Raw genomic sequence first — 18,375 nt, 5'->3', positions numbered from 1 at the left:
GCCTTCATGTTCCTGGGAGTCCATATTTCAGTAGTCCTTTCCTGGAGCCAGCATATTGAGACAACTGTGAAGAGATCTGGGATATCATTTGTACTTTATCAAACTTCTTTTGATGATTGCAGAAAGTACACTGACTAATTGTATCACAGCCTGGTTTGAGAATTTGACTGCCCGGGAATGCAGAATGCCACAGAAGGTAGTAAAGAGAGCCAGGCCCATCACAGGTTGTGACCTCCCATTCATTGCAGACAACAATTTGAGGCTCTCTCTCAAGAAGGCAGTTGACATCATAAAGGACTGCCACCATTTTGTTATTCTCACAGGCAGAAGGCATGGAAGCCTTAAAATCCACACCTCCAGGTTCAAGAACAGTTTTATTTCGAACGGCTATCAGATTTTTTAACCTCCCCTTTGTATACTAATCTACGTCTACTCCAAAATCACAAAATGACTGCTTGTGCTATTTTGTTTTTTTTGCACTAGGATTACTGTGAATATTTATTTCTGGTATCCTTTAATTCAATTAGTGTTTCATTATAGGTTTTCTTTACAAGTACCTGCTTAGCTTCAGCCAAGTAAGAATTTTGGCGCATAATATATGTCAATATAGTAGTCCCACCTTATCTGTATGCTATGTTTTTTCCTGTACATACATATCTATGATAAAGTTTAATTCATAAATTAGGCACAAAAAGAGATTAACAGCAATAACAAATAATAAAATAGAACAATTATACTGTATACTGAACAATATATTGTTATAAACGTTATTTGAAAGGGTTACTCGAACACAAGCACAGCGATACCACGATCTGATAACCAAGATGGCTATTAAGTGAGTAACGGGCGGGTAGCGTATACAGCGTGGATACACTGGATAAAGGAATGACTCACATCCCAGGCAGGATGGCGTGAGATTTCATCACAGCGGCGTGCAATTTAAAACTTATGAATTGATTATTTCTGGAATTTTCCAGTTAATATTTTCAGATCACGGTTGACCACAGTTAACTGAAACCGCGGAAAGCAAAACTGCTGATAAGAGGGGACCACTGTACTTCATTATATCACCCATTTGAGAATTTTTTCACTTGAGACTTCAGGTTCAGGAACAGCCTTAAGCTCAAAATAATGCTTAATTTCTTGATTTGTGTGTATAATACATATGCAAGACAAATGGTAGCTCCCATCATTCCAGTTAATGTTCCTGGTCATACTCAGGGCAAACTTTAGTTGAAAAATTAAAAACACTAACCAAGAACTCTTGTATTACAAATGGATTATGAGTGGCATAATGTAATAACCTTCCCCACATGCGTTCAGGTTGCAGAACTGAATATTGTTAGTCTGTACATTCCAAAGTTCAGGAATGCTTGATATTAACAAAATATTAATGAAGATGGCCATCTTCATCCCCACTTAGGTTGTGCCCTGGGGTTATTTGGTCACTTCTGTTGGCAAACTATTTTATCAAATGGCATTGGCCTGATGATTTGGGAATAAACTAATATCCAGTCCCTCCCATTCATGCTGAAATCAGTGCACATTTCAGTTGACCGTTGCCTGAAGCCATTTTGGCCAAAGAGGCATTTCTTTCAGGTTGCTGGGGCATTTTTTGTCTATTAGATAGAATTGGTTAGACTTATCCTCGTGAGTGTGCATGATCAGGCAACCTCAGGACACAGTAACACAATGTAAACAAACCAGTGCTTGGTCCACCTCCTCAGTTAACTGCACACAAAAGTGGCCAACAGATCGGAACTGAGTTGATGAAACTTATCATGTTCCAATAAAGTCTGTACAAAGTAAAATCATGAATATCTTACAGTTTATCAAAATTTAATTCCTGTGATGATAAGACATGGTTTACCCATTCTGCCAGCTTTTGTTTGGTTTTGGCAGTTCATTCCTCTCAGCCTTTTGGTGCAAGCCATGCCATGAGGCTCTGAACTAGAACTTCAGAAGCTTTAAGAAGTTAAACCTGATGGTAAAGGGTATAAAGGATCAGGTGTCCAGCGTTAGTTCCTCAGGCAGCTTAAACTAGTGGCATACCCTTGTCCAGGCACCTTAACCAGTCAAAGCAGCAATGGACTCTTTCTAGAAACCAAATGGAACCCAAGAGATAGAACAGTCCTGCCTAACTATTGATCTAATTGGAAAGATCTCAAACTCCTATCTATGAGTTTGGACTACACGGCAATTAGGTCAATAGAACCATAGAACATTACAACAAAGGAACAGGCCCTTCAACTTATCTGGTCCATGCCAAACTATTATTTTGCCAAATCCCAATTACCTGCACCTGAACCATAGTGCTCTATACCCGTCCCATTTGTGTACCTATCCAAATTTTTCCAAAATATCAAAATTGAGCTCCCATTCATCACTTCAGCTGGAAGCTCATTTCACCTTTTCATAACTCTCTGCTTGAAGAATTTCCCCTAATGATCCCTGTAAATATTTCCTCTTTCACCCTGAATACGTCCTCTCGTTCTTTCCTCAACTAACCTCAGTGGAAAAAGCCTGCTTACATTTACTCTATCTGTATCCCTCATAATTTTGTAAACCTCTATCAAATCTCCCCTCATTTTACACTCCAGGTAATAAAGTTTGAACCTCTTTAACCTTTCCCTGTATTTCAGTTCCTCAAGTCCTGGCAACATCCTTGTAAATCTTCTCGGCGCTCTTTCAATTTATTGATATTGATATTGACATTTATTGGTTAGGTGACCAAACCTGCACACAGCACTCCAAATATGGCTTCACCAATGTCTTGTACAACTTCATCATAACATCTCAACTCCACTGGTCAATACTGTACTTTGATTTATGAAAGCTAGCATGTCAAAGCTCTCTTTACAATCTTATCCACCAGTGATACCACTTTCTAGGAAGTATGTATTTGTATTTCCAGATCTGCATTCCTCAGTCCCCTACCATTTATCATGTTTGTCCTACTGCATTTAGACCTACCTTGTTTCATCCTCCCAATATGCAACACCTCACACTTGTCCACTTCTGTCATTTTGCAGCCCATTTTTCCACCTAGTCCAGATCCCTCTGCAAGCTTTGAAATCCTTCCTTGCTGTCCACTACATCCCCAATCTTTGAGTCCTCTGCAAACATGCTGATCTAGTTTACCACATTATCATCCAAATCACTGATATAGATGAGAAATAACACTGGACTCATCATTGATCCCAGAGGCACACCACTTAGGCAATCTTCTACAACCATTCTCTGGCTTTTCCCTCAAAGCCAATGTCTAATCGAATTTACTATCCATTGCTCCACCACCTCTCTGCAATTTAAAATTGATTTGTCTTCTCTCTGAAATGTGGGGCATCGCAGTTAGTGTGACGATTAGCACAAAGTTATTACAGCACCAGCAAACTAGGCTTCGAATTCAGCGCTGCCTGAAATAGTTTGCACATTCTCCTGTGTCTGTGTTGGGTTCCTCCAGGTGCTTCAGTTTACTTCAATGTACAGGGGTTGTAGGTTCATTGGGGTATTTGGGCGACACGGACTTGTGGGCTGGAAGTTGAACCTAAATTTTAAAAATTGCAAGGATATGAAATGAAAATAAAACTAAAAATGGTAGGTCTAAATGCAGTAGGACAAACATGGTAAATGGTAGGGGACTGAGGAATGCAGATCTGGAAATACAAATACATACTTCCTAGAAAGTGATATCACTGGTGGATAAGATTATAAAGAGAGCTTTGACATGCTAGCTTTCATAAATCAAAGTACAGTATTGACCAGTGGAGTTGAGATGTTATGATGAAGTTGTACAAGACATTGGTGAAGCCATATTTAGACTGCTGTGTGCAGGTTTGGTCACCTAACCAATAAATATCAATATCAATAAATTGAAAGAGCGCAGAGAAGATTTACAAGGATGTTATGCTGTATGTTGAAATGAAAAAAAAATTATAAAATTCTGTTGAAAAAATACTAGATCTGAAACATGATCTAGTTATCTTTTCATCAATGCTACATGACCGGAGTGTTTCCAGATTTTGTTATGATGCATTTTGAAGTGCCAGTTGCTAATTACACATTTTGTGTGCTTTTTGCATTTCGCACCAACTTCACACCAATTAGTGAAATCATGTCTGCCCATGTATTTTGTTCTAATGGAAGCTCAGAATCTTTCCAATTGTGTAAAACATATTTTGTTTGCAACTAGGTTCTTAGGGTGATGGTATCGAAGGTGCTACAGCTTGCAGAAAACTTGTGCATCGAAGAAACTCAAGGAATCAAGGAAGCTTTGCTGCAGGCCGAAGTAATTCTGCTGGTGAAAGAACTTGGCTACGCTGCTGCAATCTTCACTGTAAGATATCTGGATTCATTAAATTATTGAAAGGTTAAACATTTTACAAAATGTATCTTTTGATTTAATAAGATGTTTAATTTAAAAAAAATCACTTAAATTTGATCTGTAAACAAGGCTCTGATGAATGACAACATTAATTTTAATTTGAATATTCTTATTTGCGTTTAAGATTTTTTTTTAAAATTGCCACCAAACATGGTGCTAATTCATATGGTTAGGCTAACTTTCTAAAGATCTATAACGTTGTTAAGATGACTGGCTTCCTGGTGATAAATTAGAACTCAAGGTACAGAAGGTTTTCACATTTTAAATTCATCCATGCAAGGTGGGAAGTGGAATGTTCATTATATAGCAAAGAAATATTTTTTGTTGAGTTCCCAGGCACATAAGTGTTGCCATTCTGAATTGGGGAGGGGGTGGGTGAGGGGGGGGGGGGTGCAGAAATCACTGCCGAGCAGAGGACTGAATCAGTCTGGTAGCTACGTGCCTCCTTGCTCTTCATCCCCTCACAACACACGCAGATCAGATGGGTGGCACAGAAAGTATAATCTGAAGATGAAACAAAACTGTCTCTTATTTTTTTACTTACTTCAATAAAATTGAACTATTGTTCCACAAAAGGGACCAAAGTTGAGGTTAAAATCCAACCATGAGGTCCACAAACAGCAATGGTGTACTTTGACTTTGGGGGGAAAAGAAAAAATGTTATGATGACTTCCAGCTACCACAAAGAAGGCATATCACTCAGGGGTAAAGATGAACAATTACTTTATTAACAAAAATTCACCTTCAAACTTTAATTCAAAATCACCCCTTTTATAACAATGCCCACTGGTTACTATGCAAATCTCTATAACAGTGTAAAACTAATAAATTCCCCAGCCTAAATATAACATATGTAATTTAAAGTCTAAGTTATATTTCCAACCAGCCCACAGAAAAACTTAGATACAAAACAAACACAAAACACACAAGACTCACAAAACCTCGATCTCAACTGAAGCAAAGAACATAAACAAAATTCAGTTTGTTTGGTAAACTGAAGCCAAAAGATCTTTGAGAGAGAGAGAGAGAGAGCACAGAATTCGAAGTTGTCTTGTGTTGCTTGCAGAGAGAGGAGCCACTGGCTTGGTCCGGATCCTTCTGGCTGCCTTCAGAATGTTCATCCTTTTTGAAATCCCAACATTCTAAACTGTCCTCCAGACCATGACTCATGCTCTGGGCCTTCTTCCCCTCCACAGCACCACCCACTGGTGGTTTATCGTCCAAGTCCAGAAATTTTTAAATCACTTTCCGCACATGCTCAGTCCATCTCCCACTCTCTCAGCAGTCCACCTTCACCTTGGCTCTCTAAGGCAAACTGTCACTTTTTAACATAAAACCACACAACACATAGGCCAATACGCAACACAGAACTCTGTAACACCTCCCCTGCTAAAAAAAAATTTAGTCCACAAGAACAATTTTTTAACAATTAATGGAAGTAATACATAAATAAAATAAAATAAACACTCCATTTTTTTTACAGTAAATATGTGATTAGATTCATATCTACCCAGATTAACATCTTGACAAACAATCTGCTATTACGTTATCCGTCCCCTTTATGTGTATAATAATTAAATCATAACGCCAACATGGCCTGTTTCCGCTCCATAAATGGTTATATGGTCACTCTTGTAATAGTAAGTTCCAATTCAATAACCATCTGTTTTTTTTTTCATTTTAGACAGAAAAAACTAATGGATTATGATCAGTATATATTATTAACGGTTTTTGAGCAGTACAAATACACACATCTAAATGTTGCAACGCTAAAACAAGCACGACTAACTCCTTCCTTCTCAATGGTCGAGTAATTTCGTTGATGGTTGTTAAACTTTTTCGAGAAGAAAAAAATAGGATGTTCTACTCCATCATCATCCTTCTTCTGTAACAGTACAGCATCAACCACTTTGACACTGGCATCCACAGCTAAAGAGAATGGCTTTTCAAAGTTAGGGGACACAATTACAGGTTGATGGCATAACCCAGATAAATTACAGTGGCATGTCCAAACTCACTCTTGTGAAAATTCACTGTGAGGTGTGTTTCCACCAGACTCTGAAATAACTGCTCTAATTCAAGCATGTGTTCTTCCCATGTATCTGTACTAATTACTAAATCATCAATATAGGCTCCTGTGTCCTCTAAACCCTGAATTACTGCATTAATCATTCTCTGAAATGTGCCAGGTGCATTTTTCATCCCGAAAGGCATAACATTATACTCATACAATCCCGAAGGTGTTACAAATGTAGAAATCTCCCTGCCTTTCTCTGTCAAAGGAACACAAAAGTATCCTTTTAAGAGATCAATCTTTGTAAGAAACTTAGCCTTCCCCACTGTATCTATACAATCATCTATTCTGGAAATAGGGAACGCATCAGTCTTTGTCACCATGTTTACCTTTCGATAATCTGTACAAAACCTAATTGAGCCATCTGGGTTAGGCACCAGAACATGGGGTGAACTCCAATTTGAACTTGATTTTTGGATAATGTCATTTTTGAGCATATAATCCACCTCTTGATCCAATAATCTGCTCTTTTCCTGATTAACTCAGTAAGGATGCTGCTTAATAGGCTTAGCATCACTGACCTCCACATCATGACAAGCCACAGTAGTTCTTCTTGGAACATCTGGAAATATATCCTTAAATTTCATAAGTAATGTCTTCATTTCTTCCCTTTCTGATTTAGTCAAATGCATTAACTTGGTGTGTACGCTTTGCAAGACTATAGAATTTTCCAGCCTGGGACTTATCACTTTCTGTGCTCCATGACCTTCCACAAAACTTATCTCCTCCTTACTTTCCTCTATAATTAGCATCTTGATTGGAATTCTAGTCTCCTCCTCAGTCATTTTCTCAAAGTAAGGTTTAAGCATGTTCACGTGACAGACCTGTGTCTCTCTTCGACAATCAGGCGTCTCAATGACATAGGTGACCTGGTTAATTTTTGATTTCACCTTATATGGTCCTGAAAACTGATTGGATTGGAAACAAAACCAATAATTTGTCGTCAGGTTTAATGTCCCTAATTTTTGCTTTTTGATCATACCGAATTTTCATTTTTCCCTGAGCTGTTTTTAAATTTTTCCTTGCCATCTCGCAAGCCTGATGTAATCTGTTTTTAAATTTGAAAACATAATCCAACAGATTTGATTGTATATCATTTTGTATCCACTGTTCCTTCAACAATAGTAATGGACCCCTGACTTCATGACCAAACATGAACTCAATTGGACTAAAAGCAAGAGACTCCTGAGTTGCCTCTCTAACAGCAAACAATAACAAATGGATTCCTTCATCCCAATCCTTATTATTTTCCACGCAATATGCCTTCATCATATTTTTTACAGTTAAATGGAACCTTTCCTAAGCCCCTTGACTTTCAGGATAATAGGCAGACAACCCAATTTGATGAGCTCCCAATTCATACACCACCTGTTGAAATATTCCAGACATAAAATTACTCCCTTGGTCCGATTGAATTTCCCTTGGTAAGCCAAACAGTGTGAAAAATTTTAGCATAGCCTTCACAATCGTCTTCGCTTTAATGTTTCTCAGGGGAATAGCCTCTGGAAACCTTGAAGCTGTGCACATGAGTGTTAACAAATATTCATTTCCTGCTTTGGTTTTTGGTAATGGGCCAACACAATCCACTATCACTTTTGAGAAGGGCTCCCCGAAAGCAGGGATGGGTTGTAAAGGTGCCACTGGTGGTCCTTGATTAGGCTTGCCCACCAGTTGACAAGTGTGACAGGTTCTACAAAAGTTCACAACATCCTTTCCTAATTTCGGCCAATAAAACTGTTTCCTTACCTTTTCTACCATCTTCTTCACTCCAAGATGACCTCCTAAAGGTGTACTATGAGCCAACTTTAATATTTAATTCCTGTAAGTTTTGGGAATTACAACTTGCCTTACTACCACCCAGTTTTCACTGGCAGGTATCAGTTGTGGTCTCTACTTTCTCATCAATATTCCATCTTGCACAAAGTAACCTACTGGTACAGTTTCAATTTCCTGGTTAGACAGAATCTTATCTCTTATCCCAGCAAGATCAGGATCATGCTTTTGTCTGGCTATTAATTCTTCTCTTGACAACAGCAAAGCTGGATCCTTAGGTTTGTCCTCAATGCTTGCCTCCACTACAGGATCATCACAGACTTTCTCTACCTCTACCTTTTTTCTAGACATGGCTCTAAGTAATGGCACACACAGGGTAGATTTCCAAATCCTTTTCAGACTCATAAACCAATGGTTTACTTGTGAGTTTCACCGCAGGTATGACTTTACCCTCTGCTAAATCATTCCCTAACAAAAGAGAAACACCATCCTCCGACAGACTTGATCTTATCCCTATCGTAACCGGGCCATTAACTAAGTCTGATTTCATCACTATTCTATATAAAGGTAGAGGCTCTGCTTCACCACCAATGCCTTTAATTAAATTCACATATCGAGTATTGGCCTCCTCACCAAAATTCAAAACGTTGCTTAATACAAGAGATTGGGCTGCTCCAGTATCCCACAGGATTTTAACTGGCACTTGATTGGATCCTTCTTTAACCAAAATGAAACCTTCAGTCATGAATGGTTTAAAAATATCCCTAACTTTCTCACTCTGAACATAGGTAGTTGGTATCACCCCTTACTCTTTCTTCCTTTTCAGTACAGGACAATTTGCTATTATGTGCCCTGGCTTCTTACAGGCAAATAACATTCAAAAAATTGTTTCTTCACCAATTTCTCTTCCTCTCTTCCTTTAACCTCACTTCTAGATTTTCTTTCTACTCTACTTGGATTATCAACAGTATTCCTTCGAAAGGTTTTCCCTGGTGTCCACTTAGACTCGTGGGTTAAAGCATATTACTTTGGCGAATTTAGCCAATTCTTGCCAAGTTTTTATATTTTTCTCTGCCAAGAACACTTGAATATCATTAGGAACACAATTTTTAATCTCCTCAATCAGAATGATTTCCCTCAATAAATCAAAGTTATTTTCTACTTTCATTGCGGCACACCACCGATCAAAACACACAACCTTCCTATAAGCAAAATCCAGGTAAGATTGGGTTGCTGCCCTTTTTTTAATCTCCTGAACTTTTGTCTATAAGCCTCTGGGACTAGTTCATAAGATCGGAGTATAGCCTGCTTTACAAATTTGTAATCAGCTGCTTGTTGTACAGTGAGACATGAGTACACCTGTTGTTCCCTTTAAGAACACTTTGTAGCAGGAGAGACCACTGGTCTGGTGGCCATTTTAAATTTACAGCTACTTTCTCAAAATGCTGGAAATACTGGTCTATTTCAGCTTACTCAAATGGAGGAACTAACCTCACTTTCCTACTGACCAGAAACCTCTCCTCCTGACCAGCAGGTGGGTTTTGGGCTTCTCCCTCTCCTTGGGTTAGGGTCTGTCTCAATCTAGCTAGTTCTAGCTTATGTTTCCATTCTTTCTCTCCTCCCTTGTGGCTGCCCTTTCCTCCATTTCTACCTGCCTTACTGCTTCTCGTTCGGCTTTCCTTTCTGCCTCTCTTTTTTTCCTCTAACTCTAGTTTTCTCAAAGCCAACTTTACTTCCTCTGAAGTTTTCTCCTTTGGAAACTGTTCTAATGCAGCTTCTTCAAATACCCCCCTTTCCTACATCGTGCGTAACAATCTTTCGGACAGTTTCCTTTTTTTTCATTACTGTAAGAAGTTTTAACTTACCAACTATAACCATCAGTTCTGACTTTTTAGCCATTTTTAAATTAACCACTGAAGGGTTCGCTATGAACTGGTCAATATTCATAGTTGCTGGTTTTTCTGCTAGTGATTTATACACTCACCGTTTATTTTTAATTTCGAGCTGGAGGTTGAGTCAAACTCAGACGACTGATAGCTAAGCACAAGTCAATCGCCCCTAAAGCTTCCAAATTGGTTTGATCCCGGACGATACCCCCAAATTATGTTACAAGAGCAAACCAACAACCACAAAGTAGGCATATCACACAAGGGTAAAGATGAACAATTACTTTATTAACAAAAAAATTTCACCTTCAAACTTTAATTCAAAATCACCCCTTTTATAACAATGCCCACTAGTTACTATGTAAATTTCTATAACAGTGTAAAACTAATAAATTCTCCAGCCTAAATATAACATATGTAATTAAAGTCTAAATTATATTTCCAACCAGCCCACAGAAAAACTTAGACACAAAACAAACAAGACTCATAAAACTTCGATCTCAACCAAAGCGAAGATCATAAACAAAATTCAGTTTGTTTGATAAGCTGAAGCCAAAAGATCTTTGAGAGAGAGAGAGAGAGAGCACAAAATTTGAAGTTGTCTTATTGTGTTGCTTGCAGAGAGAGGAGCCACTGGCTTGGTCCGGATCCTTCTGGCTGCCTTTGGAATGTTCATCCTTTTTGAAATTCCAACATTCTAAACTATCTTCCAGACCATGACTCATGCTCTGGGCCTCCTTCCACTCCACAGCACCACCCAGTGGTGGTTTATCATTCAAGTCCAGAAATTTTTAGATCATTCTCTGCACATGCTCAGTCCGTCTCCCACTCTCTCAGCAGTCCACCTTCACTTAAGGCAAACTGTCACTTTTTAACATTGAACCACACAACACATAGGCCAATACACAACACAGAACTCTGTAACACAGGTCACCACACTCCTGCTGTTCTCCTCCCACACATACTCCCGTAACTACTTGGGTTTCTTCTTCCTATGTTCACCTTTCCCATTTTCACCCCACCTCCCACAGTTCCATCTGCCATTCAATCCCCTGCCCCCCTCCATCTGATTCCAGCTATCATCTTTTCCCTCTCAATCTGATGAAGGATCTTGACCTGAAACATTGACATGCATCTTTTGTCTCCATGGATAATGCCTGACCCACTGAATTATGTTTTTTGTTCCAAATTCCACCACATGCATTCTCCTTTGCTATATATTTTGCTGAACTTCCTTTAGACACGAGCCTACAGCTAAATAACTTTTCATGATTTCAGAATGTTTTTCTCTTGTTTATGTTTATTAAATGATTTTCTGTCTCCCAAATTGATAAGTAGAATAGTTGACATCCATTTGCCAGATTGCAGATCCTCCAATATCTTCCCAGTGTTTCCTGATGGGAGAGTGGAGAGTTGCTGCTTTGGTTTTCCTGATCATTTCCACTTGATTCCTTGTCTCTCAGTTCACGCAGTGGAAGGTGTGTAGGGTTGAAGGAAACAGCTTCTTCTCACTGTGAATCTATTTGAAAATTGTTCCATGGGAGGAATATTGGACAGGTGAGGGCAGAACCAAAATACTTTGAACACCTTACCACAATCAGTGGATTTTACAAGAGCAACTTCCAGTGGTCGCTTGCTCTAAAATTAAAAAGAATTGTCAGGAAAATGGATTTTGTACCACACTTGTACTAGTTTACTCCATAACAATCTAATCCTTCCCTACCTCACACCCATAATACTTTGTGTTTTTTTGCATTCATGTTCCAATCTTTAAGTCTTTTAAATACCAAGGGAGCAGTCATCTCAAGAGTGGGCTAAGTCAGAGTGGTAAGGCTTTGGCTCAACAAACTTTGGCATGAACAGGTAAGAGGCAAGGGATAGTAGGAATTGAAGTAAGAAATGGCCACCCTTTTCAAGGAACAAAATGGATTCAGCAGGTAGGCACAGGAAAGGACAGATTTTATATATAGGTTTCCCCTGCTATCCGACAGTAGAGCGTTCCTTTGAAACCTTTTGTAAGCCGAAATGGCATAAAGTGAAGAAACAACTACCATTAATTTATCTGGGAAAAAATTTTGAGGGTTCCCAGACCCAAAATATAACCTACCAAATCATATCAAATGATCATAAAATTCAAAACCCGCACAATGTCTTTATTTTGTTTCACCACGATCGAAACACTTAATTACGTCCAATTTTACTCTAAGCGAAACACCCTTACAAGCTCTCTTAGGACACATCTTGCTAATGGATGTACAAAATAAATCAAGATAAAGCACAGATGCTCACAGACACAGTTCTATGGCGGCTTGATGCTGAATGTCGTTCCGGGGAAGAAGCTTGGTGGCACCAGTCTGGCTGCTCGGGGTGCACACTGCCTCAATAGCAGCTCACTGCAAAACAAATGCTGAAACCTATTTTCGCTTTTCACCTTTCTTCGTAAAAATAAAAAACCTCTTCGGATTTCTTTTGGTTAGCGAAAACAGATACTAATGTAGGTCTTAAAAGTGAGGTGGTGTAAAGCGAACTTTCAAAAAGCAGGGAATACTTGTTTTGTTCCTCAAGTCAAACAGTGGGAATGGCAGCCAAGCCAGGGAATGTGACAAGCTGAGTTAAAGAATTGGACTGGAGTGAAATGAACTTTGGATCATTCGGGAGGTAGAGAGGGCGATAGGCAGGAATTACAGGAACACAAGCACACCTCGGAGGCAGGGGGACGGTAGATGGTGACAGTCAGGAGAGGGAAAGGGAACAAGCAGGCAGTGCAGGGCACCCCTGTGGGCATTCCCCTCAATAACAAGTACACTCTTTAGGATATTGTTGGGATTGGGGTGGGAAATCTACAAGGAACAAGCCACAGCGATCAGGCCCTGGCATGGAGTCTGGTCCTGTGGCTAAGAAGGGAAAAGGCAAGCTGGTATGATAGGGGATTTCATAGTTAGGGGAAATGGATAAATGGTTCAGTGGAAGGATCAAGTATCCCGATTGGTATGTTGCTTCCCTGGCGCCAGGATCCAAGATTCATGGTATTCTCAGGAGGGAGGGTGAGCAGTCAGATGTTGTAGTCCATATAGGGACCAATGACATGGATAGGAAGGGTGAGGAGGTCCTAGAAGGTGAGTTCAGGGAGTTAGGTGCTAGGTTGAAGGATAGGACCTCCAGGGTTGCAATCACAGAATTTCTACCCATACCACATGCTAATGAGGTGAGAAATAGGAGGATAATGCAGCTTTACACGTGGCTAAAGACATGGTGCAGGAGAGAAGGTTTCAGGATCATTGTGCTCTTTTCTTTTTTTTGTTTTTTTTTAACTTTATTTAAGATTTTATAACATGAATAACATATAGGATTACATTTAAAAAAAATTAAGATTAAAATAATAAAATTACAATATAATATCAGTAATCTAAATAAACTATACCCTCCCCAATAATTATTACACATTAATAACCCAACTCAAATTAGTCCAACCCCCCCTTTCCCCCCAAAATAAAGAGTGAAGAATTAATAAAGTTAATAATATCAATCCTTAAAAAAAATTGTAGCATGAAAAAAAATCTTTCTCTATAGAGATAAACCTTCACCAAATATCAACTAACTTCACATCTATCATCATATTAGTCACATAAACCACCATCTTAAAACAAAATTCAAACCTCATTAAGCATTGTACAATTCAATTTTAGTACTCTTCCACCATTTTTCCCTTTTACTCTTGAATAATTATCCAATAAAAGCTCCAATACCACATTTAAATATCCCCAATCATTACGTTAAAATTCAGATATCCAAATAATAAAAACACATCTACAACGAAATCTATATCTTCAACGAATGGAGCATAAACTACAAGCAAAATTCAAGCCTCATTAAGAATTGTACAATTCAATTTTAGTACTCTTCCACCATTTTTCCCTTTTACTCTTGAATAGTTATCCAATAAATGCTCCATCATTGGGCTCATTTCAAGGGAAGATGAGACCTGTTCTGACAAGATGGTTTGCATCTGACCTGGAGAGGGACTAATATCATAGCTGAAAGGTTTGCTAGTGCTACTCTGGTGGGTTTAAAATAAATTTGAAGGGGGGTGGGAGCCAGACTAAATAGAGGAGTATAGGAGGGAAAAGATGATGTGAAAAATGCATGCACTGTTAGAAGTCAATCGATTGTATGTGATGGAAATTTTCTAAAGTCCATCTATTTCAATGCAAGGCGTATTGAAGAAAGGCAGGTGAACTTAGAACATGGATTGGCACATGGAATTATGACATTGTGGCCATTGGTGAAACTTGGTTGCAGGAGGGGCAGGACTGGCAGCTCAATGTTCCGGACTTCCATTGCTTTAGATGCAGTAGAACAGGGGGATGAAAGGAGGAGAAGTGGTATTGCTCATCAGGGAAAATATCACATCGGTGAAGCTGAGGAACAGGAAAGGTATGACCACCAGATGTGAATTTTCCACAGACTTCCACATTTTTAAAATTGATTTTTCACATTTTAAAAGTGAGATTGGCATTGAAAGTATTGTAGGGAGTAAGGTTTGGGTAGAGGCGAGAGGAAGGCACTTTATACATGGACTAATTGGCTCCGAATCATGGGTCCTCTACCGGCACCACCTACGGCTCCTAGAACGCTTCCACCAGCGTTGTCTCCGCTCCATCCTCAACATCCATTGGAGCGCTTACACCCCTAACGTCGAAGTACTCGAGATGGCAGAGGTCGACAGCATCGAGTCCACGCTGCTGAAGATCCAGCTGCGCTGGATGGGTCACGTCTCCAGAATGGAGGACCATCGCCTTCCCAAGATCGTGTTATATGGCGAGCTCTCCACTGGCCACCGTGACAGAGGTGCACCAAAGAAAAGGTACAAGGACTGCCTAAAGAAATCTCTTGGTGCCTGCCACATTGACCACCGCCAGTGGGCTGATAACGCCTAAAAACCGTGCATCTTGGCGCCTCACAGTTTGGCGGGCAGCAACCTCCTTTGAAGAAGACCGCAGAGCCCACCTCACTGACAAAAGGCAAAGGAGGAAAAACCCAACACCCAACCCCAACCAACCAATTTTCCCTTGCAACCGCTGCAATCGTGTCTGCCTGTCCCGCATCGGACTTGTCAGCCACAAACGAGCCTGCAGCTGACGTGGACTTTTTACCCCCTCCATAAATCTTCGTCCGCGAAGCCAAGCCAAAGAAGAAAGAATTGCAGGCAATATCAGGGAACCGGGCTCAAAGCCACAGCATTAGCGCAGGCGCCCTGCATTGCAAAGTTCAATGTTATCCATCATGGAAGTTGTGTTCCCACTGAAACTAATTTTTAAAAGATGAACCTGACATTTCCACCCCTCATCAGCGGCCCACAGTGTTTAGAAGAGTCTCAGGTACAAAGTTGTGAGTTCCCAACCATGTGGTCCTTGGGTTGCCACGCCTGTCAAATAGCCCAGTGAAGTGGTCAGTAGCCTGGAGAGAAATAAAAGCCACTTGATAAGAGGGCTCACTCAGCTGGACTGGCCCATTTGGATGGAGGTGGAGAAAGTAAACCAAAGGTTATGATGCTAACTGAAGCACAAATTGCAAACCTGATATCACGTACTCTTTAGTTTTTAAGACCAAGTTAATCAATGACAGAATAATGTTATATAATTGCTATTCCCCAAAGCGAGAGAGAGCGCACCAGAATATAACTCATTGGAGACGATGATTGTAATTCAATGAAATAAATACCCAATGAAGCTACAATGTGCTTGCCTGGCAACACTGCTTATCATTATGTACACACAGGATAGAAATAAGCAGAACTTACAGTAGTTTCAAGTGGGATTTTGGCAATTATTTTTTCTGTTGCTCAGCAAAACAATTGACTCCTTGGGACGTTGAGCTAAGGGAAAGAAAAGAGCCCTCAGGCTGAATGTGATACAGGACATATTTATATTATAAAAGTCTTCCTGAATTTCATATTTGAGGGTTTGGAGCAGATTTGAATGGTATCGTTCTTGATTTTTTTTCCACACTGTTGTATATTTTTAATCCTAGTCCTTCACACCTGTCTGTGTGGAGTCATCGTCCTTGTACTGACCCAGTCTATTAGACAATGTGCAAAATACACAATAAAATCCCGCAGCAAATTAAATCCCCTGTTCACCTACAATGTCACCATTACTCCTCTCCCCATCCCCCACCCCAGCACTCACTTTGTAAAATCCCTTGTATTTAATATGCAAACACTGTTAAATTCCCCACTAGTTAACATTCTCCACTTGTTTATTTTGCCTTTAGGCTTTGTTTACAGAGGTGCTGGAGCAGTGCTCGGGTGAGCTCGGCAGCATTGCACCCCTGGTTACTACTTGGGGATTGGATGCAAATTCAGCAAGGGCACTGCTTGGCATGCTGGGTGCTTAGGTCAAACAGATACTGTCTGGTGACCTGGAATGGGCTTGGAGTCTGGGTACAGATTGTCGTGTCTGTCTGATATACTATGCTCACTGTAAAAAAAAATGACTTTGTTTAAAAAAACTAGTTTTTTAATGGCTTGAAACTGGTAATTTGTGTGGACATTTAAAAAATTTTCCAAATGGTGGGGGCTGCCCCCCCAAGCCCCCCACAAGGGGCGCTGCACCCCCTTGATCCCTGCTCTATGCCTCATGCAAGCGCACAACTCTTTTCCTGTTTTTTTAAATCTCACTCACATGCTTGGACCACACTCATGGGGCTATATTATGGACCATCCAATAGTCAACGCGAATTGGAGGAGAAAATTTGTAGAGAAATAGCAGACAGCTTCAGGAAACTTAAGGTTGTGATAGCAGATGATTTAAATTTTCCACATATTGACTGGGACTCCAAAACTGTAAAAGGGCTGGATTTTTTGGAGTTTTTTTTTACGTGTTCATGGAAGTTTTCTAAATCAATATATAGAGGTACAAACTAGAGAGAGAGTGCAATCTCCTATTTCAGGCAAAGAGGTGCGAGGTAAGTGGAGGATCTTCAAAGGTGAAATTTTGAGAGTAGAGTTTATATGTTCCTGTCAGGATTAAAGGCAAGGTTAGCAGGCATAGGGAACCTCGGTTTTCAAGGGATATTGGGGATCTGGTTCAGAAAGTGTATAAATGAGATACTTGAGGAGTATTAAAAAATGCAAGAGAAAATCTCAAGAAAGAAATGAAGACTGCAAAAAAAAAGACATGAGGTTGCTTTCACAGACATTGGGAAGGAAGATCCTAAGCGTATCTACAGGAATATTAAGAACAAAAGGATAGTAAGGGACAAAATTCGTCCCCAACTTTGTATGGAGCCAAAAGGGATGGGAGATCTTAAATTCTTTTTATCACTATTCATTCAGGAAACAGGCACAGAGTCGTGTGAAGTAAGGAAAACAAGCAGTGAGGTCATGGAATCTATACAGATTAAAGAGGAGGAAGAGCTTGCTGTCTTTAAGCAAATATGGGTGGATAAATCTCCAGTGTCTGACAAGATATTCCCTTAGACCTAGGGGGAGGCTGGTGTAGAAATTGCAAGGGGTCTGGCAAAAATATTTAAGATGTCCTTAGCCACAGGTGTGGTGCCAGAAGATTGAAGGGTAGTTTTTGTTGTTCCCTTGTTTAAAATAAGGCTGCAAAAGTAATCCTTGAAATTATAGGCAGGTGTACCTGCTGTCAGTAGCGGGTAAATTATTGGAAGGTATTTTAAGAAATTGGATTTACAATTATTTGGATAGCCAGAAACTGATTAGGGGATAGTCAACTTGGCTTTGTGCTTGGTAGGTCGTGTTTAACCAATCTTATAGAGTTTCTTGAGGAGGTTACCAGGAAAGTTGATGAAGGAAATGCTGTGGACGTTGTCTACATGGACTTTAAGGCCTTTGACAATGTTTCACAGGGGAGATTAGGCAGTAAGGTTCAGAAGCTAGGTATTCATGGAAAAGAAGTGAATTGGATTCGACAGTGGTTGGATGGGAGAAGGCAGAGAGTTGTGGATGATTGTTTCTCAGATTGAAGCCTGTGACTCGTGGTAAGCCTTAGGGCAGGGGTGTCAAACTCAAATTCACCGAAGGCCAAAATTAAAAACTTAGACTAAGTCGAGGGCCAAACTAAATATTTATTGAAAATTTTCAACAACATCTGCATGTTTTCTCTTCTTTCAACATATGTAATGTTAAACTTTTTCTTATTAAAATAAATGTTTAACCATAGTTTTGGTTAAACTCTTTCCAGAAGAAGCATATTTCTTCACGCAGCTCAAAGCATCTCTTCAGTACTTTTCCT

General features: G+C 39.7%; 1 protein-coding gene across 12 annotated transcripts in view; it reads left to right on the top strand.

The window, feature by feature from the left end:
* The window catches only part of ccdc142 (coiled-coil domain containing 142), a 112,582-nt gene that overhangs the window by 66,564 nt on the left and 27,643 nt on the right, over positions 1-18,375 (top strand). For all 12 annotated transcript variants that reach the window (XM_069923741.1, XM_069923734.1, XM_069923739.1 and 9 more), the window contains one exon: positions 4,193-4,336. In XM_069923741.1, coding sequence (XP_069779842.1) covers positions 4,193-4,336 — 144 coding nt within the window. The remainder of the gene's footprint in view (positions 1-4,192; positions 4,337-18,375) is intronic.

This window comes from Narcine bancroftii, chromosome 3 (genome assembly GCF_036971445.1).
Source record: "Narcine bancroftii isolate sNarBan1 chromosome 3, sNarBan1.hap1, whole genome shotgun sequence".
NCBI lineage: Eukaryota > Metazoa > Chordata > Chondrichthyes > Torpediniformes > Narcinidae > Narcine > Narcine bancroftii.
Note: the sequence above shows the minus strand (reverse complement) of the source record. Positions and strands in the feature narration are given on the sequence as shown.